At 39.5% G+C, this 23,191-nt stretch overlaps 1 protein-coding gene across 3 annotated transcripts in view; it reads right to left on the bottom strand.

Annotated features, from left to right (window-relative positions):
- Nucleotides 1-23,191, bottom strand: part of ZMAT4 (zinc finger matrin-type 4) — a 335,038-nt gene that overhangs the window by 98,999 nt on the left and 212,848 nt on the right. For all 3 annotated transcript variants that reach the window (XM_036877507.2, XM_036877505.2, XM_036877506.2), the window contains exon 5: nucleotides 13,810-14,037. In XM_036877507.2, the coding sequence (XP_036733402.1) occupies nucleotides 13,810-14,037 (228 nt within the window). The remainder of the gene's footprint in view (nucleotides 1-13,809; nucleotides 14,038-23,191) is intronic.

Genomic DNA, 23,191 nt, shown 5'->3' with positions numbered 1-23,191 from the left:
CTGATGGGTTTTCCTTTGTAGGTGACCTTTTTTTTCTCTCTGGCTGCCTTTAATACTTTGTCCTTGTCTTTGATCTTTGCTATTTTAATTATTATGTGTCTTGGTGTTGCCCTCCTTGGATCCCTTGTCATGGGAGTTCTGTGTACCTCTGTAGTCTGAGAGGCCATTTCCTCCCCTAGTTTGGGGAAGCTTTCAGCAATTATTTCCTCAAAGATGCTTTCTATCCCTTTTTCTCTCTCTTCTTCTTCTGGTACCCCTATAATGTGGATATTGTTCCGTTTCAATTGGTCACACAGTTCTCTTAAAATTCTTTCATTCCTGGAGATCCTTTTATCTCTCTCTGCATCAGCTTCTCTGCGTTCTTGTTCTGTTTTCTAGTCCATTAATGGTCTCTTGCATCTCGTCCATTCTGCTTTGAAGTCCTTCCAGAGATTGTTTTATTTCTATATTCTCCCTCCTTAGTTCTTGCATATTTCTCTGCAAGTCCATCAGCATGGTTATGACTTTTGTTTTGAATTCTTTTTCAGGAAGATTGGTTAAATCTATCTCCCCAGGTTCCTTCTCAGGGGAAGATGTAGAAGATGTCGAAGCTGTTTGGGTTAGTCTTGTCTGGATCAAATTTTTTTGCCTTTTCATGTTGATAGGTGCAATGGTGAGCTATTGACTCGTTTGTCAGCTGGGAGAGCCAAGACTCTTTCCACTTGCTCCTGGCCTTTCTTTACTAAGACAACAGCAACCCCTAGTGGCTAGTGTTGGGCAATTGCGTGTAGATTGTGTCTCTGTAACTTGCCCGGCAGGTATGGAGGAAGCTCCCTTGCTGTGGGCATGGCCAGCCTCAGGCTGCTTCTCTGCTATGGCGGGGCCCTGGAGGGGTAATGGACGGGGTGCTGTTTGGCTGTTTACGTCCATGAGGGGTCTCAGGCTGTTGCCCAGGGGGTTAGTGCGCCCAGAGTTCCCTGGAATTTCCAGCTGTTGGACTGTGACCCGGGATGCTTTGGTCCAGCTGTGCAGTCCCTGTCCCTTTAAGACTTTAAAAAAGCACTCGCTTTCTTTTGTCCCAGGGGCGCCAGCTGCAGGACCCACTCACAGGTCTTACTGTCCTGCTTCCCTAGTTTCCAGCACCCCACGCATGCACTGTGTCTGTGCTCTGGTGCGGGTGGCTGGGGCTGGGTGTTTAGCAGTCCTGGGCTCCCTCTCCCTCCTGCTCCAACTCCTCTCCTCTTGCCGGGAGCTGGGGGGAGGGGCGCTCAGTCCCGCCAGGCTGCAGCTTGTATCTTACCCCTTTCACCAGGCACTGGGTTCTCGCTGGTGTAGTTGTATTCTGGCTGTTGTCCTGTGTCTTCTGGTCTCTCTTTTAGGGCTAGTTGTATTTGTTGTATTTTCAGAAATATATATGTTTTTGGGAGGAGATTCCCACTGTCCTACTCATGCTGCCATTTTGGCTCCACCTCTGCTTCTTCTCTTAAGTATGGGTCACATTTTCCTATTTCTTCATAGGCATGTATATTATTAGTATTCTATCTGGACATTATGAAATGATACACAGTGTACACTCTAGATCCTGTTCTATTTCTCCATCGAGTACTGATTTTTAAAGCTGGCAGTAAACTTAGCTGACCTCCAACTCCAAACTGTCTCCCCAGTGATACATGTGTCGGGAAAGGGCAACAGCTAAAATTTCTGCTCAGTACTTTTAGCCTTAGCTAAGCTCTTTGAAGTTGGCCTCCTGGACATGGTTCAGGTTGACCTAGATGGACCCTAAAGGATGCTGGAAGACATTATAGATGACCCTGCCCAGTACCTTCATTTTATAGTGGGGAAACTGGGGTCCAGAAACATGAAGCAACTCATCAAGGTGGCATAGCCACTTACTAACAGAGACAGGACTTGACTCCATGGTGTCTGAGTCCACTGCACCTTAATGATGCACAGGCTTTTGGGAAACCATAGCTCCCCCCAGAAGGGTTCATATGAGCAGTAGATGCCTCTCTTTCACATGTAAAGGAAAAAGAAATCAAGTCTTATTTACGAAACAGCCGTGCTTGATAACTCATTCCAAATCATTTAACAGTTTGCCAGCTGGTCTCTGTGAAAAGCTATGCTACCACTTCCCTGGTCCATTAGCTATTTTGGTAAATGTATCATTATTTGTCATACTTTTTAAAAATAGACTCCAAATTCGTTATTGCATGTTTTTGTTCATTATTCAGGTCTGAGAACCCACTTTGCTCATGTAGGCCTTATGCACACCTTCCAAATAAAAGATCAGTTTTGGAAAATAACATTTCTACTAACAGCTCCTATACCACCAGCTTCTGTATTTCCAAAGAAATATTAAGTTTTATTGCTGTGTATCCTTAAGTTAAAGTGCTTTTTTCCAAGATTTGAGGGGATATGTTCCCATTTCTTACCATGATAACACTTAAATAATTAGGGGGCCTTAAACATGTCTTTTAAATAACATTCAAATGTTTGCATTTCCTACTAGCATAGAAGTTTCCTGAAGACCAGGACCATGCCTTCATTACTGCATCCCCAGCATAGACTCTCATGTCTGTAACACAATAATCATGTAGTAAGCATTTGTTGAGTGACTAATGGATGAATGAGTGAAGAGATCTTTCTTTCAGGTGACTCCATTAAAGATAACATCTGCAGGACTGAATTTATCCTATCTGGTCTATCTGTATTTTCAGTTAGCAGTTTTGGTCCTGGGAAAAAGCCACACAAAGGTCCCAGACACAATTTATCTGTATGTCTGCTGCTTCTTCTTGTCCCTCAACCTCAGTGATAAAATCCCTGTTTCTTGGGGGAACAGTCAACATTTGATAATAATTGTCAGTAACAGAATCTATTGGAAAAATAGATCGAAAGCAGAACAAATTATGCTTCTATGCATTTCCCATTGTCTCTGTGCATTTAGACACACAAGAAACACCAGAGAGCTTCCAATAAAAAGTTTTTCACAATATTTCACTTTCCACAGCAGCCATGGTGCTGTGGACTTCTTGAACATGGGGGCATGATTTCTTTTATATTCCAGGACAATGTTCTGTTTATGTTTCAGGGTTTACCACAATGCCTATTATGTGGTATGTGTTCATTAAAAATTGGTCAAAATAAAAATAGTGAACATAGCCATCAGTAGGCATGTTCTACATTGAGTAACCCAGACATTTGTTTGCATACCTTAACCTCAGTTCACAAACAGCTTTATATAGAAGCCCTCTACAGCAGAAAATAAGGTCTGTCTGTAGCAGTTTTAAAATAAAAGACACTTAAGACTACTTTTTTCATGGAGTTAAAGCTGTAATTTTAGAAACAAACAAAATAGTTTCCCATTTGTTAAAGGACAGGTTTGTCCTGATTTTGCATCTTTTCATGAGCATCCCTTATTCTGTCAAATGAATACATGCCACTAACAAAACCCAGTCATTTAAGAGCCAACATAACAGATACATGTACTTAGAACTGTGCTGAGCTCTTGCAAAATACTGTCCTAGCTCTTGAGCTTACACCAAACAATAGAGACCTTCAATCAATACTGATGAAGGGCCATAGCACACTGAGGAAGAAAAATGAATTGTTTAGCAGCTTCACATATTATTGTCGGCTTCCTGAATGTGGCCCAAATGGGCAACTCAAACAGCTATGTGACTTGGATTTTGGCAGGTGTGTTTCGATGTTGCTTTTACCCTTTTCTTGGACAGCATCTCATAACTAAGGACACTGGTTCTGTGTATCAAATTCAGGGCTGTTTTCAGTGTCTTAGCCATCTCTGAAATTAGAAAACCAAGTTGGTGTCTTATTCTCTATTTAATGAGTGTGTCCACATGCATAAATGGAGGCAGAATGATTCCATTTTAAAAGGCAAACTCATCTGTTTTGGAACCTACTCAAGGATGATGAAGAGGTAACCAACCTTCTTTAGACAGCGTTCCATTTATTAGCTTCATTAATAACAATAATGGGCAAAAGTCTGTCTTGGCTGAAGAAAGAATTGCCTTACAAGATGTAAATAGACTACTGTGAATGTTCAGCCACATTTCTTGTTGGAATTGAGACTGAACAGAAATTGAAGTTACTACTCATATTACTCATTAGATTTTTCCTATTAGTGTTCCCAAGGCTTGGCCAAGGTGTCTTTGAGAATCCGAACGCTCCAGTTCCTTCCACTTTGCTGAGGGGGAGAGTGTCTGAACAGCACCGAGAGATACACCTTTTGTTTGCTCTGCTTCGTGGCCCGCCCCGCCTACTTCAGTCCAGCCAGGCCCTCCGAAGGGCCCCCCCGTCGCTTCTCTCTGGCTTCCTGGCCTCCTGAAGCTCCCCACACCAGTCCACCGCACTGCAATCCCAAGCACGGGTGAGACCGGTCATCTTCCTACTCAGAAAAACTCCCCAGAATGTAAGTGGCCATCAAATAAAGTTCAGCTTTGCCTGACATGCAAGGCTATTTATAATTTGGTTCTGAGCTGTCTTCCCAGCTTTATCTTACCTCCGCATCTAACCCCCAACATGAACTGGGTTGCCAGCTCTGCTCATACTCTTTCCATCTCTTCAGTCATGCTGAGCTTTCCGCTCCAAAGAAGCTGGTCGCCAGTTTCCACATGTCCTAATGCTAACTCCAGGTTGGAAGTTAATTTCTTCTCTGATTTCGATTCCCAGAGCATTGCACTGGGATGGTTCCTAAACTCCTACTTTTTAAAAAATTTTGTGTTTATTTAAATAAAGGTATTAGCTTGCAACCCTACCCTTCTCCAGAATTTAAATCCTTTGAGATTAAAGGATGGATCGCAGACATTTCAATATTCTGTATAACTTGAGGCACAGTGCCTGGGATAAAATAGGTACTTAGTATGAATGAATGAAATGAATGAGTGAATAAATGAATGAATGAATGAATGAAAGAAAATGATCTCTTCTCTTCTCTATCAGAGTATTTTCCCACTCCAATAATATGACAGGAACATGAGCCACTTAAGCAGTTTAATTATCTAACCCAAAATGTGGGTTCTGAAGATCAGAGCGAGTCTATATGCAACAGCTGAAGTGTCAAAACACATTAAAAATAATAATGCAAAAATAACCAGGTGTAATCTAAGCTGAGTATTTTCTTCTGGCACCTCTTCCCCTACCATTCCACTTAGAATTGTGTTCTATAATTATCATAGCTGCATAAAGGTCCTACTTTCTGCTGATTCTTAACTAGATAAAATACATACAGCTTTCAGAGATTAAAAATATTAGTACAAGGAAAGGACTGATGCTTTTGTTTTAATTTATTAACTGCAATAAAATGGAGCTAACTTGACATAATTATTTTGTATTAAGCATTCAGCACAGGGAAATGTTCAATCACCCATTTGAGACCCATAATTCTGACTGCACCCTAGAAACTGGAGAACGTGGACTGTCATCTTTTACTGTAAGCTATGGAGGGGGGACAGTCATACCTCTGGATACTCATTAAGACCTTATGTCAAGAAAATGAGGTTTTGTATATTCTAAGTGATACAAAGCAGAGTAAAACATGGGCCTTGCCCTCAAGAAACTTTGACAAGGCCAAAACTGGGTAACACCAAATGCCCAGCACTGGGATGCACCTTTGGAAGAAGGCTCTGACAGTGTCTGCGTCAGTAGCACATCAAGTCCTGAGCAAGTCATGGACTGGCTTGGCCTCCGTGTGGAAGGGGCAGCTGACCGGGGGCTCTGGAGGACCTGCTGTCCACAAGATTCTGTTGATTTGACATCCAATTTGTTTCTCATTCTGTTCTCTTTGCTTATGGCCCCATTGCTACTACATTCTTTAGTTCAAATTGGTATAATCTCATTGGATTAAATTAATAGCCTTCCAATCAATCTCCCTGCCTCCCATCTAGTTCTCTTCTAATCCAGGCTCCAAGCTGCTGTCCACAGAGACCTCTTCCAAAAATACAAATAGCAACATATGATTTTCCTGCCAAAAGTCTTTAAATGGCTCCCCAGATCCTTCAGGAGTAAGTGGAAGGAAATTCATCTCCCACCATGATCTGACTCTTTTTCTCCAGCTACTTTTATTATTCCCAGACCTGGCCTTAGGCGCCAGACATCCCATACAGCTCCTTGAAGGGGCCCGCTGTGCCCTGCTCCTGTGTGTCTGCATAGGCCCTGTCCTCAGCCTGCACCTTTGTCCCCCTCAGCCACCTGACTGGGACATATTTTAGCTGTCCTTTAAGACTCACCTGTCTGCTCTGGTCATAAAGTCTGTGAGGCCCTCCTTCTCTCCCCACTGTCATCTTTACATCTCCACACTTGACCAGTCTGCCTCTCTTACTTGTGCAATTAGACAAGGCTTAATCAGTGGGCAGAATCCTTAGTTCTGAAATGAAGACTTCAATGGATACTTGTTAGGTCCATTTTTCCACAAATAAACTGCCTCTAATAGGTCTGAATACACCTTATGCATTCACTTTTAACACCCCACTCTTCTGCCGGGGCCAATATGCTGTTCCTGAGCTTAGTTTCCAACTCAACGCAGTAATTGTCAACACATTGCTGTTCTCCCACCCACTTAGCCAATGCCATTTAAGGGACCTAGGCCAGTTGTTTCTGCCCTTCAGTACTAGAGGAACTTGAGGTCTTTGCTAGCCCTGAAAACCATGAATGAATGAATGATAGATCTCTTACCAGAAAGTTCTGTTACCCTAAAAGTCTGCTAGTGGTTTGAGAAATGTGGCCTTGAATGAAAGAAATAAGTAAAGGGTGATAGGAGCAGGACCTGCTCTTGGATATGAACCAAGCCTCAAAGTGGAAAAAAAATGTAAAATGAGGTGCAAATACCTGTGAGTCCTAGAATAAATCAAAACCTCTCACATTGACCAATTTTATACAATGTCACCCTGTCTAAACCCAGTTTCACTTTTTACCCCACTCATTGGCTTCAGGCAGTCTGCTTACCGTTTGTCCTCAAATGTGCCAAGCTCTTTCCTCACCCAGGGCCCTTTGCACTTGCTGAGATAATGTTTTTACACTAATAACTGCACCGGTTGCCTTTGGAAATCATTCATTTTTTTAAATCCATGATGCCTTTCCTTCCGCTGGTCCTGGAACAGCCCCAGTGGCCAAGTCCCCCTGCGCAGGTGATGTAGGTGACTGAAGGTAGAGAGGTGTCACTGAATGATATGACAGAGGGCCCACTGCCTGAGATGTGGGCAAAGGCCGAAGTAGGGCTAAGTGGAACAAAATATGAGGCAGCCGACCCACTGTCACCTCAAAGGCCAGAGCAGAAATGATTCAAATGTGAGAAAATTCTCACTCCCATGTTCTGTTACTTTGAGGTAAGTCTGCTCATTCTGACTCACATCCTACTTTTATGATTTGAAATCCTAGATAAGCTTCTTGTATCCCCTGGAAATTAATCCCCCATTCCCACTAATAAAGACAGAGCTGCCTCATAGAAGGAGTAATAAATTCCAGCAGCCTCTCTAGAAATAATGTTTTCTCTTCACAGAACATTGCTTCTCAATCCCAGGCCCCTGTGAATAGTGAATTTGATCTCTTTGCATTTCTATGTTGACTACAGCTGAGATAATGCCATGAATGTGCGGAAACTCCTTTATTAAAGGTATGTGATGCACTTTGTTAAATAATTCCTTCTCAGAAAACTGACAGCTGACTGTGCCGATTCTATACCTGAGTTCAAAGCAAATTTTATACATTCAAAAATATATTAAGTCTCCAAACTCAACTGTTTTTAAACAAAAGAGTTAATTATTCAGAGTCTAATTAGCCAAGCATGATTCACTAGAATTCGATGCGTCCACAGTCAGAAGTTGTGAATGAAGAGAGCAGCTATGTCACCTTTCTGGGGCTCAGAATCCTGCTCTGTACAAAGAGGCATAATTCAGTGACGTCTGGTGGCCTTTCCAGCACTATCAGTGTGTGATGCTCCAAAACATCATTAAAACGTCAAATGAATATTTTTCTCTGTGTCTTCAAATGAGAAAGGCACCAGAATAGTCTAGGTTCCTCTGAAACAATTAAGTAACTGAATTTCTCCATCCTGAAGCTTTTAGAGGAAAAAGTGATAAAGGTCTTCAAAATGGATATTCTATTTCTACCTAGCTATAATTTCATAATGTATGTTGTCATCGTTTCGAAATAACAAACTGCCTTACCTTCGTGTTTTAGGCTAGCAAGAAGACTCGAAACTGTGAAGAAAACTTCTAATATACTTCCTGATAATTGGATTTTATAACTTCATAGTACAACAACTTCCTTTATTTTTCACACTGGGCTCCATATGCAAACATAGGTGATTATTTTGCTTATTAAATTAAAACTTAGAAGTAGAGATAGATATATTCTGTTTTCGGGAGTGAATAACATTAAAGTTGAGTCAGTAACCAGGTTATGCCTAGTAATAGCTATGTAGGCCAATCCCATTTAAAATTCTTTGTTAACCTAGAAAAATAATGTTTTTCTTCTTTAAAACTTCATTTGCCATGTGAAGTAAAGGAAGGCAAGAATGCTAACATGGTTCTTTAGAGTTCCCAATGACTAAATGTGAATAACAAAAATACAGAAAGTGCAAATTTTTTGTGCTTTTAGATTATATACAGATAATAGGTAGAATGTGTGTGTAGCTTTCAGGAATCAAAGTCAATGTAGAAAAATATATTGCATTGTCTATGTCTCAGTAACAAACACATAAAAATGACATTTCAAGAAATATAATTCCCACTAGTGTTAAGAGACACAAAATATTTGAAGATAAAGTTAACAAATAATGTGTAAAACCTTTACACTGAAAACTATAGAATATTGCTGATAGAACTTAAAGGAACATAAATAAGTAGGGAGAGTCAGGCTATTCATGGATTGGAAGACGCATTATTGTGAAGATACTAAATAAATCTTCCCAATTGATCTACAGATTGGATTCAATCCCATTCAGTATTCCCACAAGCTTTCTGTGTAGAAATTGCCAAGTTGATTCCAAAATGTATATAGAAATGCAAAGGATTTAGAACAAGTAAACAACAGAGAAAGAAGAGCAAAGCTAAAGAACTTTACTACCTAATTTCAAGACTTCTGTGATGCTAAAAGAATCAATACACCAAGGTTCTGGCATAAAGATGAACAAAGAAATCAATGGAGCACAGTAGACTGTATGGAAATAGACTCGCACACAATCGATAGATTTTCAATAAAGGTGCCAACGCGATTCAGTGAAGAAAAGAAGAAATTTCCAACAAATTTCCTGTAACACCTGGGTAAGTGTATGAAAACAGAATGAATTTCAACCCCCATCTCACACTGTACACAAAGATTAATTTGAGATGCCTCACAATCCTAGATGTAAGAGCTAAAACTTTGTAATTTGTAGAAGAAAACATGTAAGAATATCTTTGTCACTGGTGCAGGAAAGATTCTTTAGATGTGATGCAAAAAAAAATGATAATAAGAGGAAAAGAAAAGATAAATTAGATGTCTATAATTTAATGATGTATGTTCACCAGACATTATTTAAGGAAATGAATAACTAAGTCACAGCCCTGGAGAAAATATTTACAGTGCATATATCTGGCAAAGAATTTGTATTAATAATATATGAAAACCTCCTACCTACTACTCAGTAATAAAAGACAAACAACCAAATGTTTTAAAAAGACAAAAGATGTGAACAGACACTTCACAAAGGAAAACATATAAATGACCAATAAGCACTTTAAAAAGTTCTTGACACCATTAGTCAACATGGAAACACAAATGAAAGCCATAATAAAATACTTTCCTATACCCACCGGAATGGCCAAAATTTTTAAAATTGAGGTGAGGACATGGAATTCATGTATGTTGCCTTTAGGATTGTAAAAATAATGCAGCTACTTGGAGAAAAAAAATTGACAGTTCCTTGTATAGTTAAAAATATACCCACCTAATGACCCAGCAATTCTGCTCTTAGGTTTTTACCAAGAAAAGTCAAACATACACCAACAAAAACACCCCCAGAATATTCACAAATGTTTTATTCAAAATAGCACCAAAACATCAAAAGGAGAACAGACAATTTGTGGAATTTTTTTATAGTAGAACACTATTCAGTATTAAAGAGCAAGAGAGCGTCTCTGCTTTATATGCGGCAACTGGGTACACTGCAAAGACAATGTGCATTCAAGAGAAGCTAGATATGTGGAAAAATATATGTATCTTCTGCTCCATTTATATAAATTTTAAGAACAGGCTACACTAATCCATGGTGAAAAAAAAAGTCATTCCCCAAAATGGAGGGTTGAGATTGACTGGGAAGGGGTACAGGGGGATATTCTCAGAATGAAGTAGTGTATCTTGATAGGGCTGTGAGTCACACAGGTGTTTGCATTGTCAAAACTCACTGAACTATAATGCTTACTATCTGCATTTTTAAATTAAAGTATCAATGATATACAGTCTTATATGATGGTTGCACATAAACAACACTGTGGTTTCAACATTCACCCATATTATGAAGTCCTCACCCCCACCCCATCGCAGTCACTGTCTATCAGCATCGTAAGACGCTATGGAGTCATTACTTGTCTTCTCCATGCTGTACCTCCTTCCCTGTGACCTCCCTACTTTATGTGTGCTAATCATAATACCTCTTAATCCCCATTTCCCTTCCTCCCCACCCACCCTCCCCAAGCCCTTTCCCTTTGGTAACTGCTAGTCCCTTCTCAGTGTCTGTCAATCTACTGCTATTTTTTTCCTTCAGTTTTGCTTTGTTGTTATACTCCACAAATGAGTGAAGTCACTTGGTACTTGTCTTTCTCTGCCTGGTTTATTTCATTGAGCATAATACCCTCTAGCTCCATCCATGTTGTTGCACATGGTAGGATTCTTTTCTTTTATGGCTGAATAATATTCCATTGTGTATATGTAATATATCTTCTTTAGCCATTCATATATTGACAGACACTTAGGTTGCTTCCATATCTTAGCTATTGTAAATAGTGCAGCAATAAACATAGGGATGCATATGTCTTTTCAGATTAGGGATCTTGTTTTCTTTGGGTAAATTCCTAGGAGTGGAATGACTGGGTCAAATGGTATTTCTATTTTTAGTTTTTTCAGGAACCTCCATACTGCTTTCACCAATGGTTGGACTAATTTACATTCCCACCAGCAGTGTAGGAGGGTTCCCCTTTCTCCGCATCCTTGCCAGCATTTGTTGTTTCTTGTCTTTTGGATGTTGTACTCTCTGTATTTCACATTATGTGAAATATATATCCTTTATAAAAATTAGAAGACAAAAATCATAAATAATTTCTTACAAAAATACTCAATCAAGATCTTCTTTAAAACAGAAAGGATTGCCATGGCAAGAATGTAGGAGATTTTATTTTTTTAATTTTTGCTTTCTCTATTTTTTCATTTGCAATTATTGGATACCTACTGTGTGTCTGTCACTGTTCTAGGTATTTTTAATATATCATTGAATAACATGGACAGAGATGCCTGCTTTCAAGTTGCTAACAATCTATAGAGGGAGTAGGAAAAGGACAGAAAATCTAGAAACCCATAATCAGTAAGTAAATGAAGCAGTGTTTACAAAACTGAGAAGTGTTATAAAAGAGAGAAAGTCTTTGGTGCTGCTCTATCATGCTTCAGTTGCTTGACACCACTTCTTTGAAAAGTATAGATATGCCTGTAGGTTCTGATTAGCATTTTTGCTTTTATTAACTGATAGACATCAAAAGCATTCCAGAAACAGGGTGGGTGTGGGTGTGTGTGTGTGTGCCTGTGTGTGTGTGTTTTTAACAGTGCTGGGTTATTTCATTGCTTTACTCTGCAAGCTTTTGCAATATTTAATGCCTGAATAAATATATATCAAGCTGTCACCTGGGGTGGGTAAAAAGGTTGGTTTCAAGGACATTGTGTTCAATGTAATCGCATTTCATGTGCTACTGAGTCATAGTCAAGTTGAGTTATCAAGTCAAAGAACAGTCCTTTTTGTCTTCTATATAAAAGACAGGCTGCTCAAATGTTACAGAATTCAGACACCCAAGTCATTAAGATGGGGGTGGCACATAAAAGATGCAGCACTCATAATTCAAAATAGACAAGAAGAATGTGCTCTAGGAATAATTCTTCTACAACTCATAATATCTGGCACAAAACATAAATAAAGCCCTATTTTTCTCCTTCAGTGCCCTGCTGTGAAGGAGTCGCTGAGCTAACTTGTTATCTGCCAGTAACAGCAAGTTGTGGGTAGGCCTTCTGTGACAGAGACAGTTTTCCTGTAGTTTTTAAGAAGTCATAGACTGAGAACACAAGAAATTGCAACAAAAAGCAATAGTACCCACCATTCAAAAGCCTTTGCAACAAGATTATCCAACATTCTGAAATCTACAGGCTGCATGTTGTTTTTCTATGGCTAAAAATCCTGCACAGGAATAAAGAGTTTTTAATGTTCCCTTTTCTTTGTTGTTTTTAATGACTGTACCTTAGGAAAAATCAGTCTTGACTCAAGCTCTATGGATGTACTCACGACCTCCAATCTTAAATCCATACTGTATTACAGGATTCTCCCATGATAAGGTGTTTATTTGCCAGCTACAGCTGGTGTTTTCTTACCCCTCTGTCTGTGCATATATGATTCTGCTCACGTGGAAAGCCTCTCACCTGCTGAAATGCTACCCACATTTCTAATTCTAACTCAGATTCCTTTCCTAGGTGAAGTCTCCAACCAACAAAATCAGAAGTGACCTGTCCCTGCTGTCAGCTCACACAGCATGATCTGCCCAACTTATTTGGTCTACAAGTCTACCAAGTCATTTCCGGACTGTAATGTTCCCTCATGGAGGGTCCCAGCCCATTTAGGACCATCACAGTTGCAAGCTGTATACGAAGAGCCCAGTTTAGACGCAGGTCACATTTTCAAAATTGATTTGTAAATACAACTATTGTGAATGGTGATTCTCCAGCCAGACCATAAAAGCTTATCTGTACAACACCTGAAACAGAGTCTCAATAACACCCTTTGCAGACAATGCATTTTCTCAGGTAAATATAGTATGCAATTTTAATTCTACTTCTACACTGCCATCAGGTGATCAAAAACGTGAGGTGATCCAAAAAGGCTCAAATGGTAGTTGATGATGCAATATTTATTGAGTCCCACAAACTGGTTTACATCTTCCCAAGGAATCCATAGGAATGATGCTCACCATGTGGTTTCCAAGAATCTGCTGAGAAGCTTCTGGCAAACTTAACAGGCACTTCAAACATTGCAAAATTTCCAGCAATCCTTCAAATACCTTTGTGGGGGATGGGGAGCTGGATGTTGACTGTGTAACAGCACACACACACCCTACCTCAGTTTCCTAGGTATTTCTATTAAAGAGGTTGGGATTGGTTTCTTTAAAGCCATTCAACAGAGTCAGTGTGTTGCTTTGTTTTAACTGAATTCATAAAAGCACAAAAGTTTAAAATAAGATATGCCATTAGGTCTTTTTAGCATCTTTTCTCATACCACTCACCTACAAAAGCATTTATTAGCAAAGTTGTTTAAAGATAAATTGAAGTAAAAAAATCTGGCTTCCCTGCATGGGTGACTCTGACCTGAAAAATACTCAATAAAAATATGGAAATAACAAACACTTGGAAATGAAGGAGTTTCCCCAAATTGAGCTGGTTTTCTGCTTATTCCTTTTTCTTCTATTCCTTGGGTGAGCCTAAATTTCCCCTTAGTAATCAGACAACAAGAAGAATCATGCCAATACGTGAAAACATACTCCTTTCTCTTAAAGCCCAGTTCTGTGCCAGAAATTGGAAGAGCTCCCTTACCTCTCAGCTCCCCCATATCCAGAGTTGTCCCGAGTTGTTCTAATAAAGCAACTCTTGCTGCATTCTTTTTGTGCTTCTTGCCATCGTAATGTTGCTGGGCCATCAGAGGATTATTAAACCAGGCTGCACAGAGCCCACAGTATCTGTCTGAATCTCTTCTTTGGTAGGGAGATGTGACCACGGGGGCGGTGTCCACCCTCGGAGGCTTAAGGGAGCTCAGAGGTGTTGCTGTGAATGAAAATAACCAGAGAGAACCACAAGCCAGGTTAGTCCATTATTTGAGGACACTGGTCTACAATATATGAAGATGGAAGCGGCTCCTGTATCTATAGAGCTCAAAAATCCAGAGTTTGCTGAGAACAGGAGACTGATCTTTGCCAGCCTTCAGTTTTAAAGCTGGGATGCAACTGAGAAGAACTGATTTATTAAGATCACAGTTTGCATGGTGTACAGCTTAAATCTGGTAGTTCAGGAGACACAAAGATTTTCAAAAATAAACTCTTAGTGTAAGAAATTCATCAAATTGAAGCAAAAAGTTGAAGTGAACATTGAACAATAATGGTGTGAGAGATTCTGAATAAGTGAATTCAGTATTTCTGTGCTGTAAATGGAAATAATAATAAATAAAGGATTTGTCCACATGACAGAAGCAACTCTTCAGTTACGTGGATTGTACCAATTGACAAAATCATGCTAATTGTATTCAGTTACTGCTGTTTGCTGTGATAAGTTATTTTCAACCTATACCTGCTAAAATTAATGTTGAAATTTTTTTGGAAAAACCAAAAGACAAACACTATAGAGCAGATGTTGCTTATCTAAACTGCAAAGGCCTAATGTCACTATTTTGAGATTGCACGGCCCCAGCTATTTATTCAACACATTCCATTCTGAGCTTACAGTTATTTTGGGTCCAGAAAAGGCAAAAAAAAAACTTGAAGGAGTTTACTAACAGAAAGGAAAAATAACTTTTTTTTATTCATTAGCACATAAAAGTTGCTCTCACCCTCAGAGCAACTATGACTCATATTATTGTCCCATTTCTCAGATAATAGACTAAATTCAGAGCAGCCAAATGACTTACTGAATGTGACCTGTCTCCTTATGGCAAAGGCAGGACTCCAAGCCCAATCTTTAATTTCCAAGGCCAATAATATTCCTCTCAATATCCTAAGGATTCTTTTCATAAGGAAAGGGATTTTTTTCTAGACCCCAGTCACTGTTGTCCTTTAGATAGGATTTAATTTAATTTTGGGGAAAAAAATTCTGATCCAAATATTTTACAGAGGAAAAACAACTTTAAATTTTCACAGGGCCCATTAGTCCTACAGCCAGAGAGCAGGAGATTCTGTTTGGCATTTGCCTCTGTAAAGTGGGGTGCAGCTGGCAAAACCATGAAAAGGAGGGTTGTTCCCAGGCAAAACTCCCCAAGATTTCAAATGACTTTCACGTGGACCTTTCTTTAGATGAAATAACTGATATACAAATAAATAGTTGCTAAATGACATTTTAACTCAGAGATGTCCGTGCTGGGACGCTATCTTGAGAAAGGCTTTTCCTCTTGATCCACAGAGAAGTTTTAGCTACCTTGGATGAAATCAACGGTATGGTCTCTTTAGGGACTCAAAGAAAATAATTCGTCTTTTAAAAGCCTCATTGCCAGATTCAGTTACAAATCACAGTGTGAATAAGAAGCTCAAATATGGGCCACATCATCATCCCAGTGGCCAGTGTCCCTCTGTGATGACCTAGGAATGCTAAGAAAGCCCACAAATATGTGGTGTGTCTGCCTGTGAAAGGACTTCCACCCTCATTTTTTTAAAAAACTGGATCTTGCTTCCAAAGTTCTCTGCATCATTATCAATTTCTGAGGAATTACAGTCACCTATTATTTTTTTTATGGCAATGGAAAACATACCAAATATTTGCAATCTGAATGAATGTTGACTCTTGAGGAGTGATTTACTTTTCTCTAAATTGGGCCCTAAAATATTCTGACTCAGTTTTATCAATTGATACTTTATGCACTACATGCTGGCAAGAAGGATGCACAATAAAATATTCATCAAACAAGGTCATCTGATCTTGCACATAAGAAAGTAGTTTGATGCTGTGTCTATGCTGTAGTTTCATTTCTTTAATAATTCTACTATCCTGTGTATCATCCAAAAGCTTAATTTTTCTTAAGCTTCTGCTTCCAACTATCTTCATCAATCTCAACCCAGTTTATATTTTCTATAAGGCAAACAAAGGCAGTAGTGTGAGGGAAAACAGCTTTGAATTAAAGTCAGAAATCAAGGTTGAGTTGGACCCTACCGCCGCTGAACTGTGTGACCTTTGGCAAATCTCTTAAGTCTCTGGTTTCCACAAGGTTGAAATTCAAGAGCATCATCTCTTTAAAACCCAGAGTGTGAGGATGGGACAAATTATAGAAGTTCATTCACTTCTATTGCTTTGACTGGATGTCAAATAGTGAGGTTACATGAGAGACAGAGGAGCAGCCCCCAAGTTACATTGCTAAGTCTGTGGGTGTACGTGGACTCTCACACCCATAGTTCTGTTGCAATACTGAATTATTCTAATAAAATGAATACAAAGGAAGGTAAAGTTTATCCTTTGGTTTAAAATCATATTTCTAACAAAACACTTTGGTTGATACATAATCTTTATTTTAATTTCTTGCTTTATGTTTTCATTCTAATTGCAAAAATGTTTAAATACTGACCTCACCTCCCCTATGTATAGGTTAGAACCAAGAGCTAATTTATCAAAACCAGTGGTTTTTAGCCCTGCATGAACAGTAAATTCACCAAGAACTTCACAAAGCTCTATGTCCAAGCTGTTCCCAAACCAACTACATAAGAATCTCAGGGTAGGACCCAGGATGAGCCTAAAAAGTCAGGATGGTTTTCATGCCTCCCCTCCCCCACCTCTCTGATCCACATCTCCAAAGCATAGCCAATGTTGAGAACCACTGACATAAATATTATCACATTTTGTTTGAAAATGACTGTAAAGTAGTCTTCTTAAATCTTCACATAAAAGAAAGTCACATATTATATCCAACAGCAATAGAGCAAAAAAAATTTTAGGCAGTGATCAAAATGTCACATCTTCATCTATGAGACAGAAAGGAATAATAATTACTTGGCATTTTTTAAAACTCCAATCAATTTCTCTATTTCACCAAGACATAACAGGTTCCCCAAAATAGCAGCTAAGATTATAAATTAATATTATAAGAGTTAAATAGCAATTCTGATACCTTGTCTAATGCAGACACTCCAATACACATTGAACTGGTGGGAGGTCATACACCTGCCCTTGACTGGTGCCCTCCCCAGCCCGGTCTGCTGCTCTCTACCATCCTTCTCCTCACCTGTCCTAAACAGCTAAACACCTGTCCTGTGAGACACTCCTGGATCCTATCTGCTCTATGAGACTCCACAGCCTAAGCAAGAAGTACTTCTCCCTCCTCTAAATTCATAAAGCATTTTTAATTGCACAATTCATTTGGCATTTCTTAAATGCTGCCATGTAATCTTCGTGTGTGTGTGTGTGTACGTGTGTGTAAGAGAAATGAGATAATAATTATACTTTGGCACTTGATACATTGGTGTTTGATGTCTTTTCTAGTACATGTCCACAATCCCTTATTTCAATACAGAAAAATTTTAAAAACCCTGAGTTCAACTTTTTCTTCATGATTCACTTTTCATTAAAACTGACCTGAGTTCATACAAGGGTATTTATAATAAATATATATATGTCTGTGTGTGTGTGTGTGCATGTGCATATGTGTATGTATACACACAAATATGTATAGTATGTACACATAATTTATTATAAATACTCATACATACTAGAATTATTCATATCTCTGATCATAGGATTCTGTCTCAAATCTGCAGAAACATAATATATGGCATATGTACCTTATTACATTCTAAAATCCTAACATTTATGATTTTCAAAACATATCCAGCCCTCAATATTTTGAATAAAAGATCATGCATCTATAGCTAGATCACAGTAATTAAATTGAACTCAAGTTCTTTCAGTGCTTGAGACAATGGAACCAAGACAGAGTCTCCAAAACTTGATTTCTAAGAATGACCAGGCATGGGAATACTTCCCAGGATCCTTTTCAGTGACTTGCATAATGTTTATCAGGAAGCAGGTTCTCCATAGCTAGTTGTAGTCTGAGTCTAAAATAGTATGCATCTCTGTCTTATGGTTGTTTCTTCCTGGGAGAATAACCACAGTAGATCTCATGACAAAAAAATATTTCCAGAGCACCCTGTGTGTGCCTCCCGCGGAGCACTTCGTTACTCTGGAATGTAACCTTATCTACAGCCAGCCCCTCCAGGATGCCAGCCCCTTGCACAGCGGCAGACACATAATGTGTATCCTGTGCCTTTTGCTGAATGAGAGAATGAATGATCTTCATGTGAGGAGTAGAGGAAGCTGGTAACCAAGAGTTTCTTGTTTTCTCTAAACTGTGCCATTTAGGGCTGGAGAAGCTCAGTATTGTACCGGTCAATAAAAATACTAACAAATAAGTGACAAGATCCTAGGGTGGTGAAGGCTAAATTGTGGAAGGGCTACATGTCAAAATGTAGATAGACACGTGTCTCCATCTCCCTCTTTTTTAATTCAACTGTATATATTGAAAGTAAGATACTGTTCTCTCAAACTTCTGTCTATTTGCCTGGGTGGCCTATTTCTACATGTTTCAGAGAGTGCAAATTACATATATCCATTCTGGAAATTTTACTTTCAAACAGGTAGCCATACACTCTGATTCATGTACCATGCATCCAAACGCCCACTGCAACTTCAGGCATGGTTTCCAGTTTGCCTGGGACTGAGAGGACTCCCAGGACATGGGGCTTTCAGTGCTAAAACAGAGAAAGTTCTGGGCAAGCTGGAATGCATTGGTCACCCTCGCTTCTGTGGCGAGACCTGATTTGGCACCCCACTGGACAAAGGAACCAGTGACAGCTTTGGAAGCAATTGTTCAGGAGACTGGAGGGGGTGATCTTTCAACTGAATAGACAGGATCCACCAATCAATGTCAGTCTTACTTGTCAGGTCATCAAATGGGTCTCCTTAGCTAGAGAAGGGGAAACACAATAGGTAGACAACGGTATTTCCACCAGCCTGTCTGCCTTTGCACCCTCCCTACCCCCACACGCCAGGCTTTTACTAACATCCCCCACTCTCTCTCTCTCCTCCCTTCCTTCTTATCTCCTTCTCTCTCTCCTTCCACCTATTCTTACAAAGGATGTGGGAGCTCTTGAAATAGCTCCAAGAATTTATTCATTTTAAGGTGTGTGGTTTTTCTCACCTAACACATTCTTATCCAGAATACTGGATAATTCTTCCTCGTTGTGCAATATTCTGTAGTTTATTCTATTACATCTGTTCCATGTATTTTCTTATTTAAGTTAACCCCCAAATGCCGTTTGCTCAGTGGGGCAGCTTGAGGCTCAGACAGATAAATAAACTAGCATACAGTCCCTAATTAATAAAAGCCAAAGCAAATGGGCAAGGCCAGATCTTCTGATCCAAAGCCCAGCACCACATTTCAGTGTCAACGTGTTCAGCGATGCCAGCAGAGCAATAGGCCAAATAAACAAACAGATTAACGATAGGATCAGGACCCATTTCCTAGACTTCAACATCTGTTCTCAGTAGGGATTATTTGGAAACAGGCATTTTCTCTACAATGATTTCTCTGACTTGCAGTCTCTATGATAAACTTTTTTCTTTTTTTCCTACCCTAAATCAAATTAATGACAGTAGGAATTCTTCAACAACTATCACCTTTTTTTTGCAAATGTCACTGATAGTTAAACTGGATGGGCCCGTCCGGTGCCTGGCCAAGGAGGCAGCTGTCAGTTAGATCACCAGCTCACTCTCCAAACATTCAGCCTCTTCTGCAGGTAAATGCCTTGGCTCAATGCATGCTGTGCAAAATTGGGCTCAAAATGTATTTCCTTTGTACCTCTCACAAAGGCCAATCCCTCTTGTATAGCTGGCAGGTGCTCAAAGAGCATAGGATAAATTTACTAGAAAAGTACTAGTAAATTTCAGTTAATATCAACTCAGGGGATTTCGATAAACGGCTTATGATAGCTAAATTTTAAATCTCTGATGGTTTCATTAAACTTCCTCTATAGGATTAAAAATAAGGTAGATGCTCATAAGTGGGGATGGATTAAATAAATTGTGGACATATATACTCCGAAATACCATGCAGCAATCAAAAACACATTCTAGAGAAAATATTTAGCGACCTGGAGAAATGTTCAGGATATAATGTAAACTAAAGGATGTGGTAGGGTGTAAACCAAATTACTTAATTAAATTATACATATACATATAAAACTACAGACAAACACTAGAAGGTTAGAAATTAAAATCTCAGCAATGGTTATTTCTAAATTGTGGATCATGGGTGATTTGTTTTATGTTTGTGGATATATACTCCTCGATGCAGAGGGAAAACATTTTTATTTTACAAGTTATATATAGGCCACATTTCATGCTAACTTGTTTTAGTGCAAAGTCGAGAAAACTCTGCTACAGAGACTCGCAGCCACAACCAGGTCTTAAATTAAATCTCAGAAGATTGTATTTGCAGTGATTTATTTATTAATTTATTGTTGATTTGAGGGAAAATGGGTTTGGAAAAAGCTGGCTCAGTCAGAATATGATGTAACAGCCCCAGCTTCTCCTATTTCTTCAGAAGATAACAGACAAAAAGCCATTTTTCTATTACATAACAGATCCCAAAATGGCTCTAATTATTTAGATAAACTGAAATATCTCTCTTCCTTCTCATGTGAGTGTTTGGACGTGAACTTGGCTGTCCAAGGCTACACAATAAAACAATCCATGTGCTATTCCTTCTATGCCATGAAGGAAATGGAAGAACATAAACACTCCATGTTCAAAAATATGTCCTATTAAACACTTCCCGAGAATAAACAAAGCTGAGGATGACTTAACAGAACCCTCATTCCAATTCAATTCTGTATCACCACTCTAAGTACCATCAGCCTATTAATGGGAATGGCCTCCTCACCCACACCACATTCATATATCATCAGTCTTCATTAACACAGCACTCATAGATCACTGATTTTCATTAATATAGAATAATTCCCTCTAGCTTCAGTCACTGATTAAGTTCCAAATGTCTTAAGTATGCCTGTTTTCCTCAGAATCCTAATCTTTGAAAACAAGCCATTAAACAGAACTTTAGAGGAGATAAAAGTCCTTTTATAATTTTTTTCATGTTGTTTGACAAAAGAATTCTAAGGCTCTGATATTCCACCTTCTTCTATGCATTGAAAAAGAAGAAAGATAGGACATAGATTCCACAAGGACAGGATCTTTATCTGTTTTGTCTACTGATGTATCTCAGGTGTCCAGAACCAGGCCTGGCACCTGATGTATGTTAAATACACTCCTGCTGAACGAGGGGAATCATTTATTCTCCATCACGCTTCTACAGGAGAGAAGGAATCCTGGTTTGATTTTAGGAGACTGTGCTAGCAAGGTGTGACAGCACCCTCTCTGTCCCACTGATCTTTAAAACACCTGTTCCACTGGGGGTATAATGCATTCATAGTGTTCAGTCTTCAAACACTATTCAGCTAATGAGCTTCACTCTCTCTGAGTTCAGGGCCAAAATCCTTGGTCACGACCACAGTTCCCAGACTCTGTGCAGAGGCGCCCTGGGGTGACAGCACATACAGAAGAGCCGTAAGATAATTTAAAATTCTCAGGAAAGCATAGCAACGTCTGTCAGACCCTGTGGGAACCAATACCTTGAGGTAGTTCACAGTTTCAACATGAGATGCCATAATCCTTTCACTGAATTCATATTCCTGTCAAACTGGGTTTCTGGAGGCTGCTGTGTGCCCCCAGTCCAGCCAGCCAATCAGTGAGGAATAGGAAATAAAGGTGAAGATGTCCAGTCTAATTCAAAGATTTGAGAAGCTATGCAGTGCTCAACAGGCAATGTGTCCATGGGTAAATGTGGTTATTTAAGGATGAAATACAAATATTAAGTTTTCTTTCAATAATGTGCATTATTTTTTCACATGGCTGCTAAGTTATTAGGACATAAATACTTATGAACCTTTTGGACACTAGAATTATACATCATCGTACCAGTCTCTGAGCAAGAATCAATGACCTGCTGATTGGGCCCTGCTAATGCCTTTCCTCACACCCTCAGACAAGAGGTGAGTCCCAGAAGGGCAGAGGGGGCTTCCCTGTCAGGGGCGTGTTGACTCACTAACACCCCTGTGCCCGCCCCCAGCAGGTGCCATCCTTGTAGTGAGCTGGCGGACATCACTCTGATCAGGCAGTATTATGAGCTCAGACCTGGGAACTGACACCAGCTTTTGTTCCTTTCTTTCTGCCATCATTCCCTGGCTTCACCTAATCCATACCCTGTGCTCAGGGGCGGGAATGATTTACTTAACCAACAGCAACAGCTATTCAACTACAGAGCCAGTTTCCTGGATCATTTCTTACACCCTATGAATATTTATGGAGGATTTGAAGATGAGAAAAGTGATCAGTGCCAGAAGCACAATGGAGATGAGTGTAGGCTAAGTTTAAAGGGAAGGAGACAAAGAGGGTGGCCTTTTGACCCGGACTGGAAGGAAGCTGGGGCTGCAGACATGATTTTAGTGAAGCTAGTCCTGATATCATAACCTGGATAGAACACGTGCATCTCATTTCTATTCTCCGTCCTTAGCCAACATGTCTCCCCCAAAAAAGGGACATCCTGGTTTTCTCTCTCTATGCAGCCTGTTTTGAGTCACCTTAAGCTTATTTCCCCAAAAGTAACATTTTAAATACATAATCATAGTTTGCAAGTTATGAAAATTGCCTCTATTTTGTATTTAGAAGTATGAATATTAGCTATGCATGTACTTCACATGTATCTATTTGGATTTAATCTAGAAATAATGGACTTTATATTAACTACTGCTTGGTAACTGCTCAATCTGAAGATCTGATGCTATTCAGAGTCTCTCTAAAACCTCAAAGCAGCTCTGGAACTTCTTGAGTTCGACAGCAAAGACGGAAGGATCATGCGAAGATGGCAGCATGAGTAATTCAGAGGAAATCTCCTCCCCAAAACATATATATTTATGAAAATACAATAAATACAACTATTCCTAAAAGAGACACCAGTGGATGCAGTACAACAGCCAGGATACACATACATCTGTGAGAACTAAGCATCACACGAAGGGGGTAAGATACAAGCCACAGCCAGGTGGGACCCAAACGCTCCCCCACCCCAAAACCTGGTGGGAAGAAAGGAGTCGGAACGGGAAGGGAGTGAAAG

The sequence above is a fragment of the Manis pentadactyla genome, chromosome 7 (genome assembly GCF_030020395.1).
Source record: "Manis pentadactyla isolate mManPen7 chromosome 7, mManPen7.hap1, whole genome shotgun sequence".
Classification (NCBI taxonomy): domain Eukaryota; kingdom Metazoa; phylum Chordata; class Mammalia; order Pholidota; family Manidae; genus Manis; species Manis pentadactyla.
The sequence above is the reverse complement of the archived record's forward strand: the minus strand, read 5'-3'. Positions and strand labels throughout refer to the sequence as shown.